At 36.1% G+C, this 24,062-nt stretch overlaps 1 protein-coding gene across 10 annotated transcripts in view; it reads left to right on the top strand.

Annotated features, from left to right (window-relative positions):
• Positions 1-24,062, top strand: part of AHI1 (Abelson helper integration site 1) — a 187,440-nt gene that overhangs the window by 96,855 nt on the left and 66,523 nt on the right. For all 10 annotated transcript variants that reach the window (XR_004957633.1, XR_004957634.1, XM_036248450.1 and 7 more), the window contains one exon: positions 11,934-11,989. Coding sequence is in view for 8 of the 10 variants with exons in the window: in XM_036248450.1 (XP_036104343.1) it covers positions 11,934-11,989 (56 nt within the window). In the remaining 2 variants the exon portion in view is untranslated. The remainder of the gene's footprint in view (positions 1-11,933; positions 11,990-24,062) is intronic.

Raw genomic sequence — 24,062 nt, 5'->3', positions numbered from 1 at the left:
TCAAAAAATTAAAAATTGAACTGCCATTTGACCCAGTGATTTTACTTCTAGGAATATATCCTAAGAATGCTGGAACACCAAACAGAATGAATGTATGTACCCCGATGTTCATAACAGCACTAATTGCTAAGATCTGGAAACAGCCCAAGTTTCCATCAGTAGATGAATGGATAAAAAAGCTGTGGAATTATACACAATGGAATACTATGCAGCTGTATTAAAGAAAGATATCTCATCCTTTGAGACGACGTGGAGGGACCAGTAAAGTATTATGCTAAGCAAAATAAGCCAGTCAGAGAAAGACAAGTATCACATGATCTCACTTATTTGTGGAATATAATGAACAAAATAAGGTGATGAACAAAATAGACCTAGAGACATAGAAGTAAGGTACAGACTGACAAACTTCAGAGGAGGCGGCGTGGGGAGGGAAGAGATAAATCAAAGAACTTATGCATATAAGCACAACCAATGGACATAGACAACAATGCTGGGGGGGGGAGGACAGGAGGAGGGTATCAATGCGGGGAAAAGGAGAAACATCTGTAACAAAAATAAATTAATTAAATTTTTTAGAGAGGCAAGCAAAGGAGGGGAAAGAGGTAGAGTGAACTGGGGAGTAGGGTTAGGTTGCTGTTTTAAATGGGATAGTCAAGGAATGCTTCACAAAGAAGCTGATATGAGTAGAATTTTGAAGAAGAAAGAAAACCATGTTGTCTGAAGACATAGCATCCCCAACCAAGATCCTGAGTCAAGAATGTGCTTGGTGTACATTTGGAGCAGCAAAGGGGTTAGTATGGCTAGAGTAAAGGGAATGAGGGTAAAGTAGAAGACAGTGAGGCCAGAGGGATGGTGACGGGCCAGAGGGATGGTGACGGGCCAGATGGTACAAAACCTTGTATAAATGAAGTGCAGAACACCGCCCCATCCCCAACACTAGCAGTATTCACTAGAGACATATTTTTAAAAGGGGGAGGTTGGTGGGATTGTACTGCTTGATAACCTGCTATGTTAAGAAAAATGAACAAAGTGTTCTGCAGAGTATATATGTAGTAGTGACAAATAATTCCTCATTGAGAAGGCTGTTTAAACTAATTGTTACCAGGTGTGAAGACTAGTAATCATAAGAGATGTTAGGGCATTCCAGCAAGTAAGGCTGATAAAAAGATGATTTTAATAATTGAGGTAGGATAATAGGACTGAAGTAAGAAAGTAGAAATATTACTTCATTAGTTATTGGAGATCTGGAATGTGAATGGTAAAGGATAAAGAAATGGAGTTTGAGGGTAACTAAGGCTTCTATTTTCAATAAATGAATGGAGGGCAATCTATTTTTTTAAAAAAAGGAAAATAGCCCTGGCCGGTTTGGCTCAGCAGTTGGAGCGTTGGCCTGCAGTCTGGAGAGACCCGGGTTCGATTCCTGCTAGGGGCACGTACCTTGATTGCAGTTTGTCCCTGGCCCTGGTTGGGTCGTGTGGGTGTCAACCACTCGATGTGTCCCTTCGCATCAATGTTTCTCTCTCTCTCTCTCTACCCCTCCCACTCTACCTGAACAAAAAAACGAAAAAATGTGCTCAGGTGAGGATAAAAAAAAAAAAAAGGAAAGGAAAGGAATATTGGAGGAAAGTTTATGAACTGAATTTTTTTTAATATATTGAGTTTCAGATGCCTGGAAGATATCTGGAGTGAGATATCTAATAGCTTGCTCATTCATTTGACCCTCATTTATTAACTATCCTACTGTGAGTCAGGCCCTGTGCTAGGAACTTGACTTGGAGCATAAGTATTGATTAAGGAAGGATTCAATGGCATATGTGTAGTCTTTGAATTGACAGAAGTTAATGAGATAAGCTGGAAGAGGCTAGTGAATGACAAGAGGCCAAGAGACTAAGAAGCATTAGGATGACAGATTGACAGCTTGGATATTTGCTATTCAAAAAGTAGAGAAGAATTGAGACCCTGACTGGTGTGGCTCAGTTGATTGTGTTTGACCTGTGCACCAAGAGGTCCCTAGTTCGATTCCTGCCCAGGTTTCAGGCTCCATCCCCTGTCGGGGGTGTGCAGGAGGAGCTTTAAAGGATGTCTAGAAAATAATTAAGCTAGGAAGGGAATGTTAGAAAGGGAAAGAGCTTAAGTATTCTCTGATTGGAGTGAAGAGTGGCTGGGGAATGGCAAAGGCAAATGAGAAGGGGAAAGGCTAATGAGCTTGGCAGTAGCCTCCTCCTGAATGGCTTTGCCTGTCATTTTGAATTAAGAAGTTCAATACTGGAGATGGGTGATTTTTATCCTGAAGATTAAGCTCCAGAATGACATGTTAACAGTGTTTCCTTTAGAAGAGTAATTCTGGCATTGTGATATGTCATTGGAAGGGTCATGGAGCAAAAGGTAAATACAATTCGTAACAGTTGCTGCTTTCCTTCAAAAGCTTTATTCATTATCTGCTAAGAATCAGGATTGTCTCCTATATAATCATAATACCATTATCACATCTAGGCAAAAAAATTAACAGTGATTCTATGATATTACCTAATAAACATTTTCCTAATTGTGCCTAGAATTTCTTAGACAGTTTTTTTTGTTTGCTCATTTTATCGAGCATCTAATTCAGATTCACACTTTCATTGGTTATGTCATTTTAGTCTCATTTTATCTCAGTTAATCTAGAATCTTTTTTGGGTTTTGATGACAATGACTCTTTTAAAGAGTCTGGCTGAGCCAGTTGTCCTGTGGAATGTCTAGTGTTTTGATGTTATCTATTTCATCCTGATTAGATTGCTAGACTTTGGGCAAGAATACTATAAGTGATATGTACTTTTAGAAATCACATTAGGCCCTGGCCAGTTTGGCTTAGCAGTTAGAGTATCAGCCCGCAGACTGAAGAGTCTCAGGTTTGATTCCAGTCAAGGGCACGTACCTGGGTTGCGATTCTATCCCTGGCCCTGGTGGGGGTCATGCGGGAGACAACCAGTCAATGTGTCTCTCTCACATAGATATTTCTCTCTCTCTCTCCCTCCCACTCTATCTGAAAATCAATGGAAAAATATCCTCAGGTGAGGATTTTAAAAAATCACATTAGGTAGCATATAATGCCAGGTTCTCCCACTATTGGCATTACTAATTTTAGTCCTTGATTAAGGTAGAATACTGGATCTGTTATAAAGATAAATGTTTCCCTTTATCATTGCTGAGTAATATGGGGGATGATACTTTGAGACCACATGAATATCCTGTTACCCAAGAGTCTTACTCAATGGTTTCAGCATCCATTGATGATCCTTGCCTTAATTAGCTATTTCAGTGGTGAGGGGGATGCAAAATGGTCAGTTTCTAATGTTAAATTTCTTCTACATTTATTGCCTGGTGGGTGGTCAAGAGGAGTACTTCCTTTTTTTCTTGCCTGTCTCTGAGTATTATAGATTTTTAAAATTCATTTTCTTTGTGTTACTCAAGTTGTCCCCTAATTTGAAGGAGAGCCCCTTCTCATCTATTCCCATCTCCTTTGATGTGAACCTGTTTTCCTCTTTGAGTACTTCCTTGCTTTATGATGTCCTAGGTTCACCTTAACTTTGTCCCAAGGCTGAAATCAGTCATTTCTCCAAGGAGCCCTGGTACAATGTAGTGGATAATAGAATTTAGAAACTAATACCTGGGACGAAGTACACTCATTGCTATTGGGATATCATTGCTTCTAGAACCTTTTAGTGGACATATCTAGCAAACCAAGTTTTTTAAATTGGTGAATTTATAGTGATGTTTCCAATTCAAATTTTAAATGACCTTTATTGTATATTTGTGTGTTTTTGCTTTGTATAATAGGGAGACTTGTCATTTGTTTGTAATATAGGTTATAAGTATGTATGTTCTCCTAGTTTATCATTTGGCTTTTGATTTTGCAGTGCAAAAGTTTTGTTTAGGAAATCTTTTCTCATACCTAGGTTTATAAAGTATTCACTATGCTTTCTTCTAGGATTGACATGGCTTCATTTTTAGCATTTAAATATCTGACCCATTAAGAACTTATTTTTCTGTTTTATGGTGTGAGGTATGGATCCATTTTCTTTTTCAAAATGTTCACCCAGCTATTCCAACACTGTGTATTAAAAAAATATGTCTTCAGCTTTATGTATCATTCTTCCATGTGTACTTGGATATTTTTCTGAACATTTTAATATGTTCTGTTCTACATGTCTACTCATGCATCATTACCTCATTGTTGTTGTTTTGTTTTGTTTTGTTTAGTTTTGTTTTGTTTTATTCTTACCCGAGGACATTTTTCCACTTTTTGTTCAGATACAATGGGAGGGGGAGAGAGGAAGAGAGAGAGAGAGAGAAATATTGATGTGAGAGAGACACATCGAGTGGCTGCCATCCACACAACCCACCCAGGGCCGGGGATAAACTGCAACCAACGTACGTGCCCTTAGCGGGAACCGAACCCGGGTCTCTCCAGACAGCAGGCCAACGCTCTAACTGCTGAGCCAAACCGCCCAGGGCTACCTCATTGTTTTAATTACAGATGCTTTTTATAAGATAGATAGATAGATAGATAGATAGATAGATAGATAGATAGATAGATAGATAGATAGATAGATATATTTAGTAGAATTTATTTTTACCTCATTGCTCTTCCCCATCCCCCATTCCCCACCCCCCCAAGGATTTTTCTAGGTGGTATTGCATATTCTTCTACATGAATTTTAGAATCAACTTATGCTAGGAAAAAAACTTTGTAATTGCAATCACAATAAATTCATATATTATCTTGAAGAGAATTGTCACATGATGTTACATTGTCTCATCTAAGAACAGGGATGCCTTTCCATTTGTTCAATCTACTTTTATGTCTTTTGGAAGTATTTTAACATTTCTTTGTACTGTTTTTGTACATTGCTTGTATTTATTCAAGTAGTCTGTCTTTTATTGCTCTTATAAATGGGATATTCTCTTCATTTATATCTTCTGAATCATTTGAATATGTAAAGGATATTGACTTTTTATATTGACTTTTTGTAATTTTATATTAAATTTTATATTATGTTAACTTTCTTATCTTATTAGTTTTCTTTTGTTAATTTTAGCATTGACTCAGACTTTAGATATAAAATTATCTGAAAAAGAGTTTTATTTATTTTTTCTCTTTCTTAAGTACCTTGCCATCTTAATACAGACAACTTTATGTTAAATTTGGCAGGAAAGATCCCTGCCTTCTAAAACTCTATTCGACTATAATAAATACTACTTCATTTTTTCCTGACCATAATCAATAAAAGCATAATTCTCTCTCTGCCCTCTATAGAGATTCATGGTGATTTCCAAAACTCAGATAGGATGCATGGTTATAGTGTTGCCTGAAGCAAATAACTTTTAAAACAGTATAATGACAGGGAAGGTAAAGGTTTTCCTGCCTACCACAGTGCTGTGTGCTTAGTGGGTAGCCCATGAACATTTAGTGATGATACGTAAGATAGCTGAATATATGTCACTTCCGAATTTGGCACATATTCATGCCAATTTTTGCTTCTGCAATAAATCTGATCATCTTTGTTCTCTCTTTCCTTTGATCATGATCCTGAGTTGAAGGTTGGTAGAGTTTAGGGAAACTAAAAATATATGTAATTCAGCTTTTAAAGTCAGTCAAGTACAATTGGACTAAAATGTCATGTTCTGATCTTCTACAAAATGTAATACCTAAAACATCTCCCAAGAAGTATAATATTTCTTTCATTATCTTCTCTAGAGTGTGTCAATGTCTGGAAAAGTAGGAAAATATTTAAGTATTACATTTCAGTTTTACAGTAAATTTAAAAATATTACCAAAGAAAGTAAATTAACATTTTTGAAATCAGTCCCAGAACATTTAACTCAAATTTTCTGGTGATTAATGCACATAGTTAACACTGCATTGTAACATATGTACCCAGTGTTTATGGCATAGATTGCGTTCATTCAGTCAATATTTGAGTCAATTCTTGAAGACTTTCTGTGTTTCAAGCATTTGGCCTACGTACTGTGAATACAAAGATGAATAAAATTAGGTCCAGACTACAGGAGCTAAAGAAACACATAAATGAGTCTGAAGGGTTTGTGACTTAGATACACGATTTTCAGTCCTGGTGCTACTGCTGAAAGGTTGTAAGACCTTGGGAATGTTATCCATCTTCTGATTTGCTTTCTGTAAGCCATGTTTCCTCTCTTTCAAATGAGATCATCTTTGTTTGTTAGTTTCCTAAAATTCTTAATAGTTGTAGAGTTGTGTTTGTTTTGTTTTAAGAGATACTCTAATTTTTCCATTATCATAAATGGTGCTACCAGTTCTAGAAGCTTATTTGGTCTTCTTCAGGTTACTAACTTACAGGAGTTACTAGTTTGTCTGCATGTTCATGGTTTCTGGTTCCAGCTATTCTGATGGAGGTGTAAGCTTTTGCAAAAAACAAAAACCTTTTCAACTGTTACCCCACAGCTGAGGCACAGCAATAGGCTTCTGCTCTTCAAGTCTTACCAGTTACAAGTTACAGCCATATCCCAATGATTGAGCATAGAAGTCCAGTGTAGTCCATAGGCTCCCTTGATGTACTACTACAACTATAAAACTGACAGATATAGTCAGTTTCCAGAGGACTTAACAGCTTCTGCTAGCTGAGAACCCTCAGTGAACTCTGAAAAAACCATTTTCTACCTACTCTTTTGGAAGAATCTTGCTTTCCCTGCACAGGTCCTTGCTCAGCACACTGGAACTCAGATCCAGAAAAAAATGTATCTCCTGATATATGCTCCAGAGACTGCCACCCCTCTTGTTTTGGTCTTTATAGGCCTCTAGAAAGGAACTAAATAAACTTGATTTCAAATTTAAAAAGCATTAAAGTGAAAAAAAAGGTGCTGACCTGGAAGATTAAGTGGAACAATTATCACAAAGACAAAGGGTAAAAATAAGGTGAGTTGCATAATTAAACAAATAATAAAATTTCCCTGAGCAGAAGAGTAAGACTGCAGATTAATGAGCTTATCAAGTCCTGGGAAAGATAATTATAACAGACAATCTTAGACATACCCTGGTGAAATTCCTCATAAAGGGAAAATCTCACAAGCCACTAAGAGCACCAGGTCCTTTACATTGGAGAGTCAAGTGAGCTCTATTGGACTTCTCATCTCAAACTCTGGATAGAAGCTGGTTGATGGTGAAATAACATATCCAGACAATCAAAGTGAAGCATTTTTTATCCAAAAATGTATTATTCAGGCAAAGTACCCATCATATATCAGTCAACAAAGGAAGGCATATTTGGATATACAAGCAAGTGCTCTAACCAGATGACAACTGAATCGGAACAGAAAGCCTGAGACAGGGGAAGACATTAGATTTTTTTTCTCTTAGGTATAAAGGAAACATTAGGTTTTTTTCTTACAGTATTTTTTTGTTTTATAAATTTATACTCAGCACTTATACAAATTCCTGTGCATTTTTAGACATTTAAACTTAACTGTATAAATGTATATAAAAGAATAGAGAAATAAAAGCCTTCCTAATGCTTAATTTGGTGTGGGGCAAGGAGATACTGGTAAGTATAATATTTGGAGGGAGTTTCAGATATTTATTTTGACAAAGAATAATGTATTTATTACTGTTGTGCTATTTGGGAGGTAACCAATTGCACAATTGAAACATTGATAAAAATTCGCAACAAATTCAGGAAAAAAGGAGTATACATTTAAATTGACCAAAAACAAGAAAAGAGAAAACATAAGAAGCAACTATATAACTAAGTGGAAATGAAGATTGTAATGATCATCACTCCTACTGCAACATTGAGAAGAATTCACATAAACTAAAAAGTTCTCAGAAAGAAGTTTGAATATAATAAATTTCATGGAGGAACGAGTCCTATTCCCTCAGGTAGTGTATACCAGTAGTCAGTTTTAATACCTGAGAGCATTCAGTTAATACTTGGCAAGGTGGTTCAGCTGGTTGGAGTGTTATTCCATGCAACCAAAAGGTTGTGGGTTCAATTCCTAGTCAGGGCACATACCTAGGTTGCAGTTTTGATCCCTAGTTGAGGTGCATATTGGAGGCAATCAATCAGTGTTTCTCTCTCATATCAGTGTTTTTCTCTCTCCCTTCCTCTCTCTAAAAATCAATTAAAAAACACATCCTTGCGTGAGAATTTTAAAAATTAAAAAGATAGAGACACAGGAGAATAGAGGAGCAAGACTCTATAGGCAAAGTGATTTTCTGAGACAGAAATCAGTTGAACTAAGGATCATGTGGACTGATGTGATGGATTGGGATCTGAAAGACCCTAGTTGTGAATCAGCTCTCTCCACCCATCATTTCTCCCCCACAGGACTTTTGTGGCATGAGTAGTGAAATATGGAAAGGCAAAGAGAGAGGGTTCTTTTCATCTTTAGGTACTCCCCTAGAGGGAGTAACTGACATTTTATTTTTGGAATATTTAATAGATATTTTGGAATTAACTAAAGCAACAGCCCAGCCCCAAACCCAGACCAACTCCTGATTTGAACAAAGAGATCCACCCTTCATCATAGCTTTCTAGAAAAGGAAAATATGAGCCCTTTCTAAAGGAAGGTGTTTTTTATTTCATTCTTTACTGATCATATATCTAGCAGTTCAGGAATGATGAGGTGTGCTTGTGAATAAGCAGGAATAGATGACCCATAATCAAGAAAAAGAACAATCAGTGAAGGACGCCACAGATGAGCAAAATGTCAGAATTAGACAAGAACTTTAAAATAACTTTTATACACATTGAAATAGTTTTTGAGGACACTCGGGCAAAATGAGTGAGAAGATGGAGAATTTCAGCCAAGAAATGGAAAAAAAAACAAACAAAAAAAAGAATGGAAATTCTATACCTGATGAGTATAAAAAATGAATTGAAAAATTAATTAAATGGGCCTAACAACTGATAGTGTATAATTTTAAAAAAATTCTTGCATTAAGAATTGGCATTATTTGAGTATTTTACAATATATTTTACTTGGGTTTAAAACAATTTTTTTTAATTCAAGGCCACTGTTGCTGTATGAATAAAAAAATGTGTCCATCAAAATTACCTTAAAGACTATTAGTACACTTACAACAAAACTGTTAATTTGCTCAGTGGTATTTCTTCTAAAAAGCATATCTTTTTTCTAGACTCTTGAGGCCAGAAATCATAATTTATCCTTTATAATTTATCTTTTATTTCTGAGTGCCCAGTAGCCACTCTATAAATATTAGTTGATTTGATAAAGACAGTATTGGCCTTTATACTTCACTGGCTAACAGCAGATGTTTATAGAATTTTTAAATGAAACAAAACATTTTTAAAAGTCATGTTTTATGGTAGTTTGTTCAAGTTCAAAGCAGTCCAATGGCAAAATTCCCTCTTTTTCAGGGAGGTCAGTGTTTATTAAGGCTTTCAGCTGTTTGGATGAGACCCACCCACATTATGAAGCACAATCTGCTTTACTCAAAATCCACTGATTTAAATGTTAATACTATCAAAAATACCTTCACAGGAACATCTGAGATGTTTGACCATATATCTGGGTACTGTGGCCTAGCCAAGTTGAAACACAAAAATAGCCATAGCAGCAAGCTACTTATTATGAGCTTTCACCTTATTAAAAGTGAAATAAGGTACACATATAGATAAATATAGATTCTTTAGTTAAAATTTACATAAAATGGTGCTATTCGAGATATTTTTACCTAAACTTATACTTTTCTGTAAATTCTTTTCTGAAAGTTTGAACAAATATGTGTGATTGTATTTCCAAATGATTTTATTTCAACAGGCAATCCAAATTTAAAATTAAGATGATATCTTTGGATAATCCACTTTAAGGAACGATATTTTTGACACATCCTAAAAATGAAACTAAAGTATGTAGTTTTTCTTTCTAATTCTTAAACTAAAGATGAAGATTTTGGGTTTTTTATTTGTTTGTTTTCATCATTTTGAAGTTACTTTGTAATTGAATAAGAATTTTAAAGTCAGTAATCAGCCTAGGTCAGTTTTACAGCAGATTACAATAGTGAGAACACACATGTAAAGTATTGCTAATTCCTGAACCACTTAATATGACTACTTTCATTTAAAAGCCATCATGTCTGAGACAATATGGAAGGACCTGGAGAGTATTGTGTTAAGCAAAATAAGCCAATCAGAGAAAGACAAATATCACATGATCTAACTTATTTGTGGAATATAATAAACAAAATAAGCTGATGAACAAAAAAGACCCAGAGACATAGAAGTAGAGTACAGACTGACAAACCTCAGAAGAGGGGGGCGGGGGGAGGGAAGAGATAAACCAAAGAAAACTTACCTGCATAACCAATGGACATAGACAACCATGGGCGGGGAGGGGGGAGTGGGATCAGGAGGAAGGTGTCAATGAGGGGAAAAGGAAAAATATCTGTAATAAAAATAAATTAATAAAAAATAAAATAAAAGCCAGCATGTCACGCTAGACTGTTCTTAGTGGTGGCAGCTAGAGAGAGATGTAGAGCCTGGGTAGTGGGGATTTCACCATTTGTTCTATATACTAAAATATAATTAAAATCTTGCATTAAGAATTGGCATTATTTGAGTATTTTACAATATATTTTACTTGGGTTTAAAAAAAATTTTTTTTTAATTCAAGGCCACTGTTGCTGTATGAATAAAAAAATGTGTCCATCAAAATGACCTTAAAGACTATTAGTACACTTACGACAAAACTGTTAATTTGCTCACTGGTATTTCTTCTAAAAAGCATATCTTTTTTTCTAGACTCTTGAGGCCAGAAATCATAATTTATCTTTTATAATTTATCTTTTATTTCTGAGTGCCCAGTAGCCACTCTATAAATATTAGTTGATTTGATAAAGACAGTATTGGCCTTTATACTTCACTGGCTAACAGCAGATGTTTATAGAATTTTTAAATGAAACAAAACATTTTTAAAAGTCATGTTTTATGGTAGTTTGTTCATTTTCAATATACTCTTGCCAAGTGATTGTTTTGTGTTGATCTCAACCCTACCTTAAGAAAAGTAAGTTAAATGCCTGTAAATGAGAGGAACTAATGTTTTGTTTCAACTAGGAATTTTGCTAATTGATACTAAACGGTACATTGCCGTCCTCACTTCTAAACAGCCCTGCATGTGACAGCCTTTAGAATTATTTGAACAAACTATTATAAGACCCTAACTCATTGGTTTGCTAATGAGCATAGACTATAAAATAAATGAGACCCACACTTGTGTTCATTTTTAACCTGAATTTGAATCAGTATCTTTACAGATGAGATGCACTGTGTTATATCCTTAGAAACTGTTTATTATGAAGACATGCAGTTAAGAACACTGGGAACAAAAAGAGAAACTTTTCTCAAGTTTCTCAGTCAGTATTATTATTTTAAAGGAGAGAATGAAAAGGAATTTTAATTTTCCAGGTATTCCATGCTGATTGAATAAACAGCACAGTACTTCATAGTAGGAAGACAGATCAAGGAGAAATTCATATAGATTAATTTATTCTTTTTGAGAAAATAAGGCAGTGTTTTCTTTCTAGCCCTTGTGATACTTCCTTGTGAAAACTTGATGACTTCAAGCCAGAAATAAAACTTTCAAGGAAGAAATGCAACAGAAGCAGGGATAATGGTGTATATAAATTTTGAGCAGAGAGCAGGATATGGACACATCTTGTGCTGTTGCTAAAGGTCACTGGAATGGGAAAATTGACTTTGCTCACCTTGCATCATGTCTCTTAGCTAAACTCTCCAACTGTTTCTGACCATAGAATTCATGATACAACTTGAAAGATCCTGCCATACAAGTGAGGCTTTTTTCTTGTATGCTGTAGGAGTCATGTCTTACCGACATAAGTGTCTTCAAAATAAAATGGATAGGTATGAGAAGCAAATATTCACACTGTTTTCTTTTCACAGGAATTATCAGCGTAGAAAGAATGCCTTGTAACCATCATGTAGAAACAGCACCAATGGTAAGGCAGTTTATTTCTGCATTGTTAAAATTGATAAGAAGCTACAAAATGATACTGGTTATAATAATGCCATTGTAGAAAACTCTTATCACCTCCCTTTTGTCAGAAGTTATATCCCTTCAAGAAAATGAACCTCATGTTTTCTAATTAATGAAGAAAATGTACTAATTTTTGCCAAGATATAGGAAAATAAAATCTGTATTATTTTATAGGTACTTGTTTATTTTAATGCTATAAATAGAATGGTTTTTAACTTAAAAATACTTTATACTTTTGATAAAATAATGTAAGCATATATGCAAATTTATTTACACCGTTTTAAAAATGAGTGTTATTTTGTGCACTAGCATCATTTAGAGTGAATGTTTTGTAATAGTGGAAGAAGGCCATTATGCTTTAATTTTCTTATACATTACTAAGATTTCTTATTATCAAAGTGAAATTTTTTTGTTTTATCCCTCATAAATTACTACCAGGCAACAAAAGGCATATAACAATTACAGTATTATTTACTATATTAAAAATAACTATAGAAGATGATTAAATTTAGTCTCTGAATATATTTATATGAAATATATATATCAATTGATGATTCCACTTGAAAGGTTCATGAGATGATATAGACTAGGGTATATCTTCCTCTTCTGAAAGTATAATCTTATTTTTTGTCCTTTCTATTCAATATAACTCCTCATTTCCTGCTGTTAGAAAAAATTGGTAATATATCTTTTATAAGAAAATGAAGACAGTATTTTACTGGATTTGAATTTTATTGATAATATTTTTCTCAAAGGCAGATTGACTCCATTTTCTATTTGTAATAAATCCATATGATTAATTTATCGTATTTGATGACTTACTATGTGGCACTCCAGAAAAGACTAGTGTTTGAGGAATTAATCATCAGTCTAAACATAAAAAATTTCTTGGCTATAGTATGTATTCTAATTATCTTTATAACCATAACATTATGTGAATTTTATTCTTTAATATTTAAAAATGGAAGATTAGCAATTATGGAAAACAAATTATTTCTTTATTTTATCCTCACCTGAGGACATTTTTGCATTTTATCTTCAGATAGAGCGGGGGGGGGAGAGAGGGAGGAAGAGACAGAGAAACATCAACATGAGAGAGACACATTGAGTGGCCGCCACCCACATAACCCCAACCAGGGCCGGGGACAAACCACAACCGAGGCACATGCCCTTAGCGGGAACCAAACCTGGGTCTCTCCAGTCTGTGGGCCGTTGCTCTGACCGTTGAGCCAGACTGGCCAGGGGTAAAACAAATTATTTTAATGTATTTGAATCATATGCTTATTGGATTATTTTACATAATTTTGAAATTTATGTTATTCTGTAGGCATTCTTGTGGCACCAGTGTTTACATTTCTGGGTCGTGTTTTTTTTGTTTGTTTGTTTGTTTTTGTATATTCTATAACTCAGAAAAGTGCAGCCTTTTTTATTTAACCAAATGAAAAATAATAGAACCGAATCCTCATGAACTCATAAGAAATAATGTTATTGACATTCACATTAGTGATCTCAAAATTACTCCAGTGAATTAGGAACAATATCAAATGATAGTTTAAGTACTATTGGTCTTTTGATTCTGTTTTTCCAGTTGGATTATGAAGTGGTAGTTCCTGTTGTTTTAATAACAGTTCTACTCTGTGTAGTCCATAAGTTCCAAAATACTTGGTTTATACAGGCACTCCCCAAACACTCAATTCTCCAGGTTGTGACTTGAGCCAAGCTTCCTTTTTACATTTTTTAAAGCTCCTCTTCTCTCTCTCTTTACTATAAACCAAATATATTCTACTATCCCTGTCCCCCCGCATTTCCCCAGCTTACTGACAGTTAACTTTGACCCTTTCTCCATAACCTCTAAATTGGATCATAAGTATGTTCATAATCCAGTGTCCTAGAAGGTAAAGTCTGATTTTCACAGAAAACAGAATTTTACCCAATTTCCATCCTCTGCACCTATATGCTCTTATTTTCATTAAAGGGATTAAGAGAAGAAAACATTTAGAGATAGAAGAAATAGGAAAAAAGTCTGTCTAAAAATTTAAGGTGGAATATTTTTAAGTTCAAACTTTATACTACTATATGAGGCCCAAAAAAAAGAGATATTCTTGGGGTTTGAGAAAAAAACAGGAAGTGTGCTAGGATTTCAGAATGGTTGAGGCTGGGGTCGTGAGTGACTTGACCTGGTACCTAACCAGCAATTTCCAGCTTACTTCTCTGCACATTGTCGCTCTCACTTCCCTCTTGCCCTAAGTACCACCGTGAGGGGCTTAGGTCTAGGAGAGTGTCGCCAGCTACAGCTACTCATCAGGTGAGGGAAATGAGACTTTTTCCAGCCTCTATAACAGGGGAAGAAGCATGTCTTGACATTCCAAGTAGGAATGAACTTTTCAGTAAATACATGATTACAGAGGATAATCTGATCCTATAGCACTGTAATGTGATGTTGTGTTCTCTAAGAATATATAGGGTATCCTGAGACAGAACCACCTCTGTACGTTTGTTCTGTCTTCTCTCTCACTCTCTTTTTAATTTACTTGTTTCTTTCTTTTTCTAATTATTATATGAATTTTAATATTTTTGTTTGGAATTTTTGTTCTTTCTGACAAATAATGCTGTATCTGTTTTTGGGATGCCTTGGATAGAAAGTAAAACAAATATCTCCACATGACGGTCCCCCATTCATCAAAAACAAGCATACCCTTCTTCTTTTACTAGCTATAGTCACTACTCTCTTTTTTGCATTCTGAGCTCTTAATTTATGTCTAAAAGTATGTTTCAAGTTATATTTTTAAGAAATATTAATTCAGAGAGGTATATTATCTGAGTCTACATATTTTCAAATATCTCTTAGTTGCCTTTGCATAAGACAGCTTGCCAGGGTTTTTAATTATTTGAACATAACCTTTTTCCCTCAAAGCATTGCAGAAATTAATCATCTTTTGCCTTGTAGAGGTTAGTATTTCAGGATAGACATTGGACCTCAGCCTGATAGTTACTCTTTTGTGTAGGTAGCCTGTTTTGCCTGCTTGCGTATTACAGATGTTCTTTATACCTAACGTCATAGTTCAGATTTGATGGTTAAATGTGTGGCTTCCTTTTCTCTGACTTTTGTCCTGAATGGTATTCACTCAGACATTTTAGTATTTTAGGAAAAGCAAATAAAACATTAAATAATCATAATGATATATTATGTGAAAATAATTAGATCATACCACTTTAAGAATTGCTGCACCTGCTTATAGCTTACAGCAAATTAAGGATAATATCAGACTCAGATTAATCAGAGGTCATTGTCTGAACCCTGAAAGGTGGTGTAAAAGTTAGTTAATAGTTAAGTCTGTACAGGTTTGAGTCCCATATTTACCTTAAATGAAGGGCTTATTTGCAAATCAAAGAAAAATAGTAACTGCATGAGGGAGTCTTCCCTCACATATTTGGCCTTTATTTATTTGAGATTATTACATGAGGAATATAATCAAAACATACCTGCCCTTTAATGTACAACCATATGCATAGCAGTTCCCATAGCTTGTCATATTGTCTGGTGGAATTAAAACATGGTAAGCCATGCTGAATATATAAATAACTGTAGTGATTTGAGGAGAATTGATTTGAATATCTTCCAGTGAAAACAAATACGATAAAATCCAAATAGCATCAGTGTGTGGCCTATTGTAATCAGTCACTGATTTTTGTAAAGCTTCTTTCATTCCAAACCTGTAACACCAACTAATATTACTCCTTTCTCCTTATTTTATTTAGTGATTCCATAACCCCCATTAGTGAGAACAGTTTTTCTTTTAACAAATGGATTTTTTTGGCAGTTTATAAAACTACGGGTTACATGTTCACAGAAGCCTACATGTCTACTACAGCAAGTTGAAACAAAATCCAGGCCTTCTCCTGGAACACTTTTGCCATTCATCTAAGTGTTGCATTAGTTATTAGGAATTAAAATAGCCTAGCTTGATTGGAATTTAATGTTGATTTTTTTATTCTTTCTCATTATAACACCAAGCTGTTAACAAACTATTAATTCATTCTGCAGTTACACTTCTAGGTTTTCTAAGGGTTTGATTGATAATTTTTGTCACATAATTTTCCATCAGTAATAAACTTCAATGTGTTATAGAGTGTTTTATTATTCTGAAAATATATCTGAGATGTTTGTGATGTTGCTTGCCCTTAACACTAACGTTATTCATAAATGTATTTATATGTTCTATAATTTAATTTTATTCTGGGACTCTTGAATTTTATGATATCGGTACCTATCCTACCACATATTGAGTTGTTTGTCAGGTTGTTATCATTGTTTAGCCCACTCTGTAGGTTCAAATACTACTGCATATTGCATTATTACACATTATATAATATATTTTATGAGTATATGCATCAAAATATATCTTTCACATTTTAACATAATTGGGGCAGCTTGTTTATGGATAAATGCATGAGTTCAAATGAAATGTCTTTGATCCAAAGGAAGCACTTTATTTTCTCCAATCTGTAGAATTTTCCAGGAATTTATAGTATGTAAATTGGGGTGAATGTCTCCCTATAAAACTCATAAAACAGGAGCTGTGGCCATTCTCTTCCTGTAGGTAATTGCAGGGTGGAGAGGGAACTGATAAACTATAAGCTTTTATAGCTTAAGTCATAAAAGAATCTGTTTTCACTTATCAATAAAGTAGCAATTCAAAGCAGTTCTACTGAAATTGAAATATAAATGCAAAATAAGTTCTCTTTAAGAACACTGTGAGTTGTCCATAATATAACATTTTTCTTAAATATCTGCACAGTAGTTTTATCCAGACATTGTAAATTATGATGCTTATGTTGATTTTTCCCAGCAGCACACTCTACTGACATTTATGTTTTTATTTGATTTCTCCCTTTAATTCTCTTTTAACTATTCTAAATTTTTCCACCTGGCAAATTTTAAAATCCTGAAAATTTTAGCCCTGGCCGATTTGGCTCAGCGGTTGGAGCTTCAGCTTGCGGACCAGAGAGTCCTGCGTTCAGTTCCCACTAGGGGCACGTACAAAAAAAAAAATCCTGAAAATTTCAGATTACTAGAGGACTATAACATAACAGTGGCATAATATGAATTTATTTTCTAAATTATCATTAACATTAGAAATGTGCATAGGATAGGATGATACTGAGTACCGGCTAGGTGTGAGAGTGGTATGGCGAAAGTAGAAATACAAAAATTATAAAACATGCTTTGTATCTTTGAGTAGCTCTTGGTCTCATTAGAAAAGTTAGCTGTGAACCATAAAGTCCCAATACACAACTGGATAAAAGTTCAGAGCAATGTGAAGCAGATGTTATATCACCAAGGCAGCTTGTGCTCAAGTAAAGGAATAGGGGTTAGGCCTTGAGTGCTATAGGAATTCCCAGAACTAGAGTGGTTTGGGAAGGTGCTACTGGATAATAAGAAAAGATGGGATTTAAAAAGGAATAGGGTGTTCTAGACCAGAGTAGCAGTGTGCCTAAAGATCCATAGAAGGAGAATACACACAGTTGATGGATGGGTAGACAGTTTGACTGAAGCAGAGTATTTAAGAACATGAGCTAGAAGATTAGAAAAGGTAATTTGGGGCATGATTTATAAATATCACTGGATGTTATGTAAAGAATTAAGACTTTTTCAAGAAAAGGAGAGAGAAAAATGGCGGCGGAGTGAACGGAAGCTACACAGACCATCTCCCAGAACCAAACTGGAATTACAACTATAACACAGAAAAATTGACGGGAAAAAGCAACAGAAAAGGAGCTTGCGAGGACTAAATAACCAGGGACACTGACTCCATCCCGGTAGGATTGCGAAGGCGCGGGACGGGGCTGGGAGCCCACGGTGGGCAACTCGGCAGCAGCCTCAGCTGGGAGCAGCGCCCTCGGGTCACACTCCCAGGCGGCTCTACAGCGCAGCCGGGACAGAGGCTGAAACAGCCACAGCCACTCACCTTGGGCTCCGGCAGAGGGAGGGCAGACTGGACTGGAGCTGTGTGGGGACACTCGGGATTTGGAGGGCGCTCAGAGCTATTGCTGAGTGCAGCCACGCAGGACGGTGGGCATATTGCTCCTTCCCAGGGCTTTGGGGAGAGGCAGCAGCCCCTCCCTCGGAGATCCAACCCCACCCTGTGGGCCATTGAAGTGCTAATTGAGGCTCACAAACAACCAGCATCTGCCCCACCCTCGGGAAATCCCGTTGTGCTGAGCACCTGAGGGAGTTTTTCAATCAACTGACAACCAAAAACTCATCAAGTAACCTCGACTGCTAGCCTCCAGGCAAAAAGCTACAGGATAACAGTACCTTTCCTGGGCTAGAAACTTTAACCAGGAAGGTAAGACTTGACAGTGGTGTTTAACGTGGGTCCTCCCTCGCTCATCTAAACCCAGGAGAGGGAGCCACAAACAGCAGAACACCAACACCCAAGGGAAAACTTGACAGGCTCCAAAGCCCACTGTGATAGCCAAAATGGTGAAACACAGAAACAGAAGCCAAATGAAAGAGCAAGAGACCTCCACTGAAGATGAGATCAATGTGGAGCAATTAGGCATGTTAACAGAGCTAGAATTCAGAGCCATGATCTTAAGGAAGCTGAACAGTATGAGTAAGGACACAGACACACTGAAAATAAGCCAATTGGAAATTAAAAACCATCAAGAAGAGATAAAAAAATGACATATCAGAAATGAAAAAAACATTGGAAGGTTTAAAAAGCAGAGTAGGGGAAGCTGAGGACCGGATCAGTGAATTAGAAGACAGGGTAGAAAAACCAAAAATCAGAAAACCAAAAGGAAAAAACTATTAAAAAACAGGAAGACAGCTTAAGAGAACTATGGGACAACTGGAAACGGAATAATATTCGCATCATAGGAGTCCCCGAAGAAGAAGAAAATGAGCAAGGGATAGAGAATATATTCAAAAAAAATAGTGACAGAAAACTTCCCTAATTTGGTGAAGGAAGAAGGCATTCAAGTTCAAGAAGCTCAGAGAGTCCCAAGTAAGAAGAACCCAAACAGGCCCACACCAAGACACATAGTAATTAAAATGCCACAAATTAAAGACAAAGAGAGAATCCTAAAAGTAGCAAGAGAGAAGCAACAGGTTACCTACAAAGGAAACTCCATAAGGCTCTCAGCTGACTTCTCACAAGAAACACTACAAGCCAGAAGGGAATGGCATGAAGTAATCAAAGTCATGACAAACAAGAATCTGAATCCAAGACTACTCTATCCAGCAAGGCTATCATTCAAAATAGAAGGTCAAATAAAGAGCTTCCCAGACAAAAAAAGGCTAAGGGAATACATTAGCACCAAACCAGCACTGCAAGACATGTTAAAAGGACTGCTGTAATTAGCAGTAGAAACGGGAAGAAAAATAGAACCACACTAAACAAAAATGGCAATAAATAAGTACATATCAGTAATCACCTTAAATGTAAATGGATTGAATGCTCCCATAAAAAGACACAGAGTAGCTGATTGGATAAGAAAGCATGACTCATCTATATGTTGTTTACAATAGACCCACCTCTCAACAAAAGACACACATAGGTTGAAAGTGAAGGGATGGAAAAAAATTTTCCAGCAAATGGAAAGCAAAAAAAAACTGGGGTAGCAATTCTCATATCTGATAAAATAGATTTCAAAATGAAGACCATAACTAGAGACAAAGACGGCCACTACATAATATTGAAAGGATCTATCCAACAGGAAGATATAACCTTGATAAACATATATGCACCCAATATAGGAGAACCAAAATATATTAAAAATCTTCTGGAGGACTTCCAAGGAGAAATCGACAACAATATAATCATAGCAGGGGACTTCAACACCCCGTTCACAGCACTGGATAGATCCTCTAGGCAAAAAATTAACAAGGAAACAGAGACTCTAAATGAAGCACTAGACCAAATGGACTTAATAGATATCTACAGAGAATTACCACCAAAACTACAGAATACACATTCTTCTCAAGTGCACATGGGACATTCTCAAAGATAGACCACATGATAGGACACAAACTAAATCTCTACAAGTTCAAGAAGATTGAAATCATGTCAAGCATCTTCTCAGATCACAATGGCATGAAACTAGAAATCAATTGCAACAAGAACATGCAAGGACATTTCAACACATGGAGGCTAAATAGCATGTTATTAAACAATGAATGGGTCGCCAAGGAGATCAAGGAAGAAATTAAAAACTTCCTGGAAACCAATGAAAATGAACACACAACAACACAAAATCTATGGGATGCAGCGAAAGCAGTTCTGAGAGGGAAGTTCATAGCACTACAGGCCTACCTCAAAAAACAAGAAAAATTTCTAATTGACTGTCTAACCTCACAACTTGAAGAATTCGAAAGCAAACAAAAAGACAACCCCAGAGCAAGTAGAAGGAAGGAAATAGTAAAGATCAGAGCAGAAATAAATGACATAGAGACCAAAAAAACAATTCAAAGGATCAATGAAACAAAGAGCTGGTTTTTCGAAAAGATAAACAAGATTGATGGACCCTTAGCTAGACTCACCAAGAAACAAAGAGAGAGAACCCAAATACACAAAATCAGAAATGAAAGAGGAGAAGTAACAACCAACACCACAGAAATACAAAAGATCGTTAACAACTACTATGAACAACTATATGGCAACAAATTCGACAATCTAAGCGAAATGGACAAATTTCTAGAAACACACAGTCTCCCAAAACTGGACCGGGAAGAGATAGAAAACTTGAACAGACCAATAACAACTAAGGAAATTGAAGAGGTAATCAAGACTCTCCCAGCAAACAAAAGCCCAGGCCCAGATGGCTTCACGGGAGAGTTTTACCGAACATTCAAAAAAAGAACTAACACCCATTCTCCTCAAACTATTTCAAAAAATTCAAGAAGAAGGAAGACTTCCAAACACGTTCTATGAGGCCAGCATAATTCTAATTCCAAAACCAGAAAAAGACACTACGAAGAAAGAAAACTACAGGCCAATATCCCTGATGAACATAGACGCCAAAATCCTGAACAAAATATTAGCAAATCGGATCCAAAAATACATCAAAAAAATTATTCACCATGACCAAGTGGGATTCATTCCAGGGATGCAAGGCTGGTACAATATTCGCAAATCAAAAAATGTGATACACCACATAAACAAAATGAAGAATAAAAACCACATGATCATATCAATAGATGCTGAAAAAGCATTCGACAAAATCCAGCATCCATTTCTGATAAAAACGCTCAACAATGTGGGAATAGAGGGATCATATCTCGACATAATAAAGGCCATATATGAAAGACCTACAGCCAACATCATACTCAATGGACAGAAACTAAAAACATTTCCATTAAGAACAGGAACAAGACAGGGATGTCCACTTTCGCCACTCTTATTTAACATTGTACTGGAAGTCTTAGCCACAGCAATCAAACATGAAGAAAAAGTAAAAGGGATCCAAATTGGAAAGGAGGAAGTGCAACTGTCACTATTTGCAGATGACATGATATTATACGTAGAAAACCTTAAAGACTCCATCAAAAATCTACTAGACTTAATAAACGAATTTGGCAAAGTAGCAGGATACAAAATTAGCGTCAAGAAATCGACGGCATTCTTGTACACCAATGATGAACTCACAGAAAGAGAAACTGAAAAAACAATCCCATTTACCATCACGCCAAAAAAATTAAGATACCTAGGAATAAACTTAACCAAAGAAGTAAAGGACCTATTTGCAGAAAACTACTATGAATACACATTGAAAAAAGAAATAGAGGAAGATATAAAAAAGTGGAAGCACATACCCTGTTCATGGATTGGAAGACTTAACATCATTAAAATGTCCATACTACCCAAAGCAATCTATAGATTCAATGCAATCCCCATCAAAATACCAACGACATATTTCATAGAACTAGAACAAATACTTCAAAAGTTCATATGGAACCAAAAAAGACCCCGAATAGCCACAACAATCTTGAAAAAGAAGAACAAAGTAGGTGGGATCACTATACCGGATATCAGGTTATACTACAAAGTGACTGTAACCAAAACAGCCTGGTACTGGCACAAGAACAGGCATATAGACCACTGGAACAGAACTGAAAACCCAGAAATGGACCCAAGGCAATACGCTCAATTAATATTTGACAAAGGTGGCAAGAGCATACAGTGGAGTAAAGACAGCCTCTTTAATAAATGGTGTTGGGAAAATTGGACAGCTACATGCAAAAAAATGAAACTAGACCATCAACTTACACCATACACAAAAATAAACTCGAAATGGATAAAAGACTTAAATGTGACCTGTGAATCCATAAAAATTCTAGAAGAAAAGGTAGGCAACAAAATTTTGGACATCATACGGAGCAGAATTTTCACTGATACATCACCTAAGGCAACAGAAACAAAGGAAAAAATGAACACATGGGACTACATCAAACTAAAAAGCTTCTGCACAGCAAAAGAAACAATCATCAAAATGGAAAGGCAACCCACTGTATGGGAGAACATCATTGCCAATGATGTATCAGATAAGGGGTTAATTTCCAATATATATAGAGTGCTCATACAACTCCACAAAAGGAAGACAAAGAACCCAATTAAAAAATGGGCAGAGGAGTTGAATAGACATCTCTCCAAACAGGACATACAAATGGCCAAGAGATATATGAGGAAATGCTCAACATCACTAATCATCAGAGAGATGCAAATTAAAACAACAATGAGGTATCACCTCACATCTGTCAGAATGGCCGCCATCAAAAAATCATCAAACAAGTGTTGGCGAGGGTGTGGAGAAAAGGGGACTCTAATACACTGCTGGTGGGAATGCAGACTGGTGCAGCCACTATGGAAAACAATATGGTGTTACCTCAGAAAATTAAAAATTGAACTTCCATTTGACCCAGTGATCCCAGTTCTAGGAATATACCCTAAGAAGCCTGAAACACCAATCAGGAAGAATATATGTACCCCCATGTTCATAGCAGCACTATTTACAATAGCTAAGATCTGGAAACAGCCCAAGTGTCCATCAATAGACGAATGGATAAAAAAGCTGTGGTACATGTACACAATGGAGTACTATGCAGTGGTAAGAAAGAAAGATCTCTTATCCTTTGAGACGACATGGAGGGACCTGAAAAGTATTATCCTAAGTGAAAGAAGCCAAGCAGAAAAAGACAAGTACCACATGATCTCACTTATATACGGAATATAATGAACATAACAGTCTGAGGAATACAGTAGACCCAGAAACATGGAAGTAGGGCACAGACTGACATCCCTCAGAAGAGGGGGTGGGGGGTGGGAAGAGATAAACCACAGAACTTATATGCATGTATGCATGACCAATGGACATGGACAACTAAGCCGGGGACGGGGCGGGGGTGGGTTGGGGAGGGGGGTGCCAATGGGGTAAAAAAGGTAAAATATCTGTAACAAAAAAATAAATGAAAAATTAATTAAAAAAAAAAAAAGACTTTCTCAATATAAGCAATAGTAAGGCATTTGAGCATGAGAATATGATCAAGGTGGTAATGTTTTTTATCATTTTATTTTCTGTTACAGTTTGCATTCAACACTATTTTGTATTTGTTTCAGATGAACAGTACCGTGGGTAGACATTTATATACTTTACAAAGGGTTCCTTCCAATAATTCAAGTCTCCACCTGGTGCCATAAACATTACCACCACATTGTTGACTACATTTACCTTTATATCCTAGTACCAGTTTTGTGACTACCAATTAGTACTACTTAACCCCTTCACCGTTTTTATTACTTTTTTTTATCCTCATCCGAGGACATTTTTCCATTTTTTGTTCAGATAGAGTGAGAGGGAGGGAGGGAGAGAGAGAGAGAGAAACATCGACGTGAAAGAGACACATTGAATGGCTGCCACCCACACAATCCAACCAGGGCTGGGGACAAACTGCAACGGAAGTACGTGCCCTTAGCAGGAACCGAACCCAGGTCTCTCTGGACCTCAGGCTAATGCTCTAACCACTGAGCAAA

This window comes from Molossus molossus, unplaced genomic scaffold (assembly GCF_014108415.1).
Source record: "Molossus molossus isolate mMolMol1 unplaced genomic scaffold, mMolMol1.p scaffold_m16_p_8, whole genome shotgun sequence".
NCBI lineage: Eukaryota > Metazoa > Chordata > Mammalia > Chiroptera > Molossidae > Molossus > Molossus molossus.
This window is presented reverse-complemented; position numbering and strand designations above follow the sequence as displayed.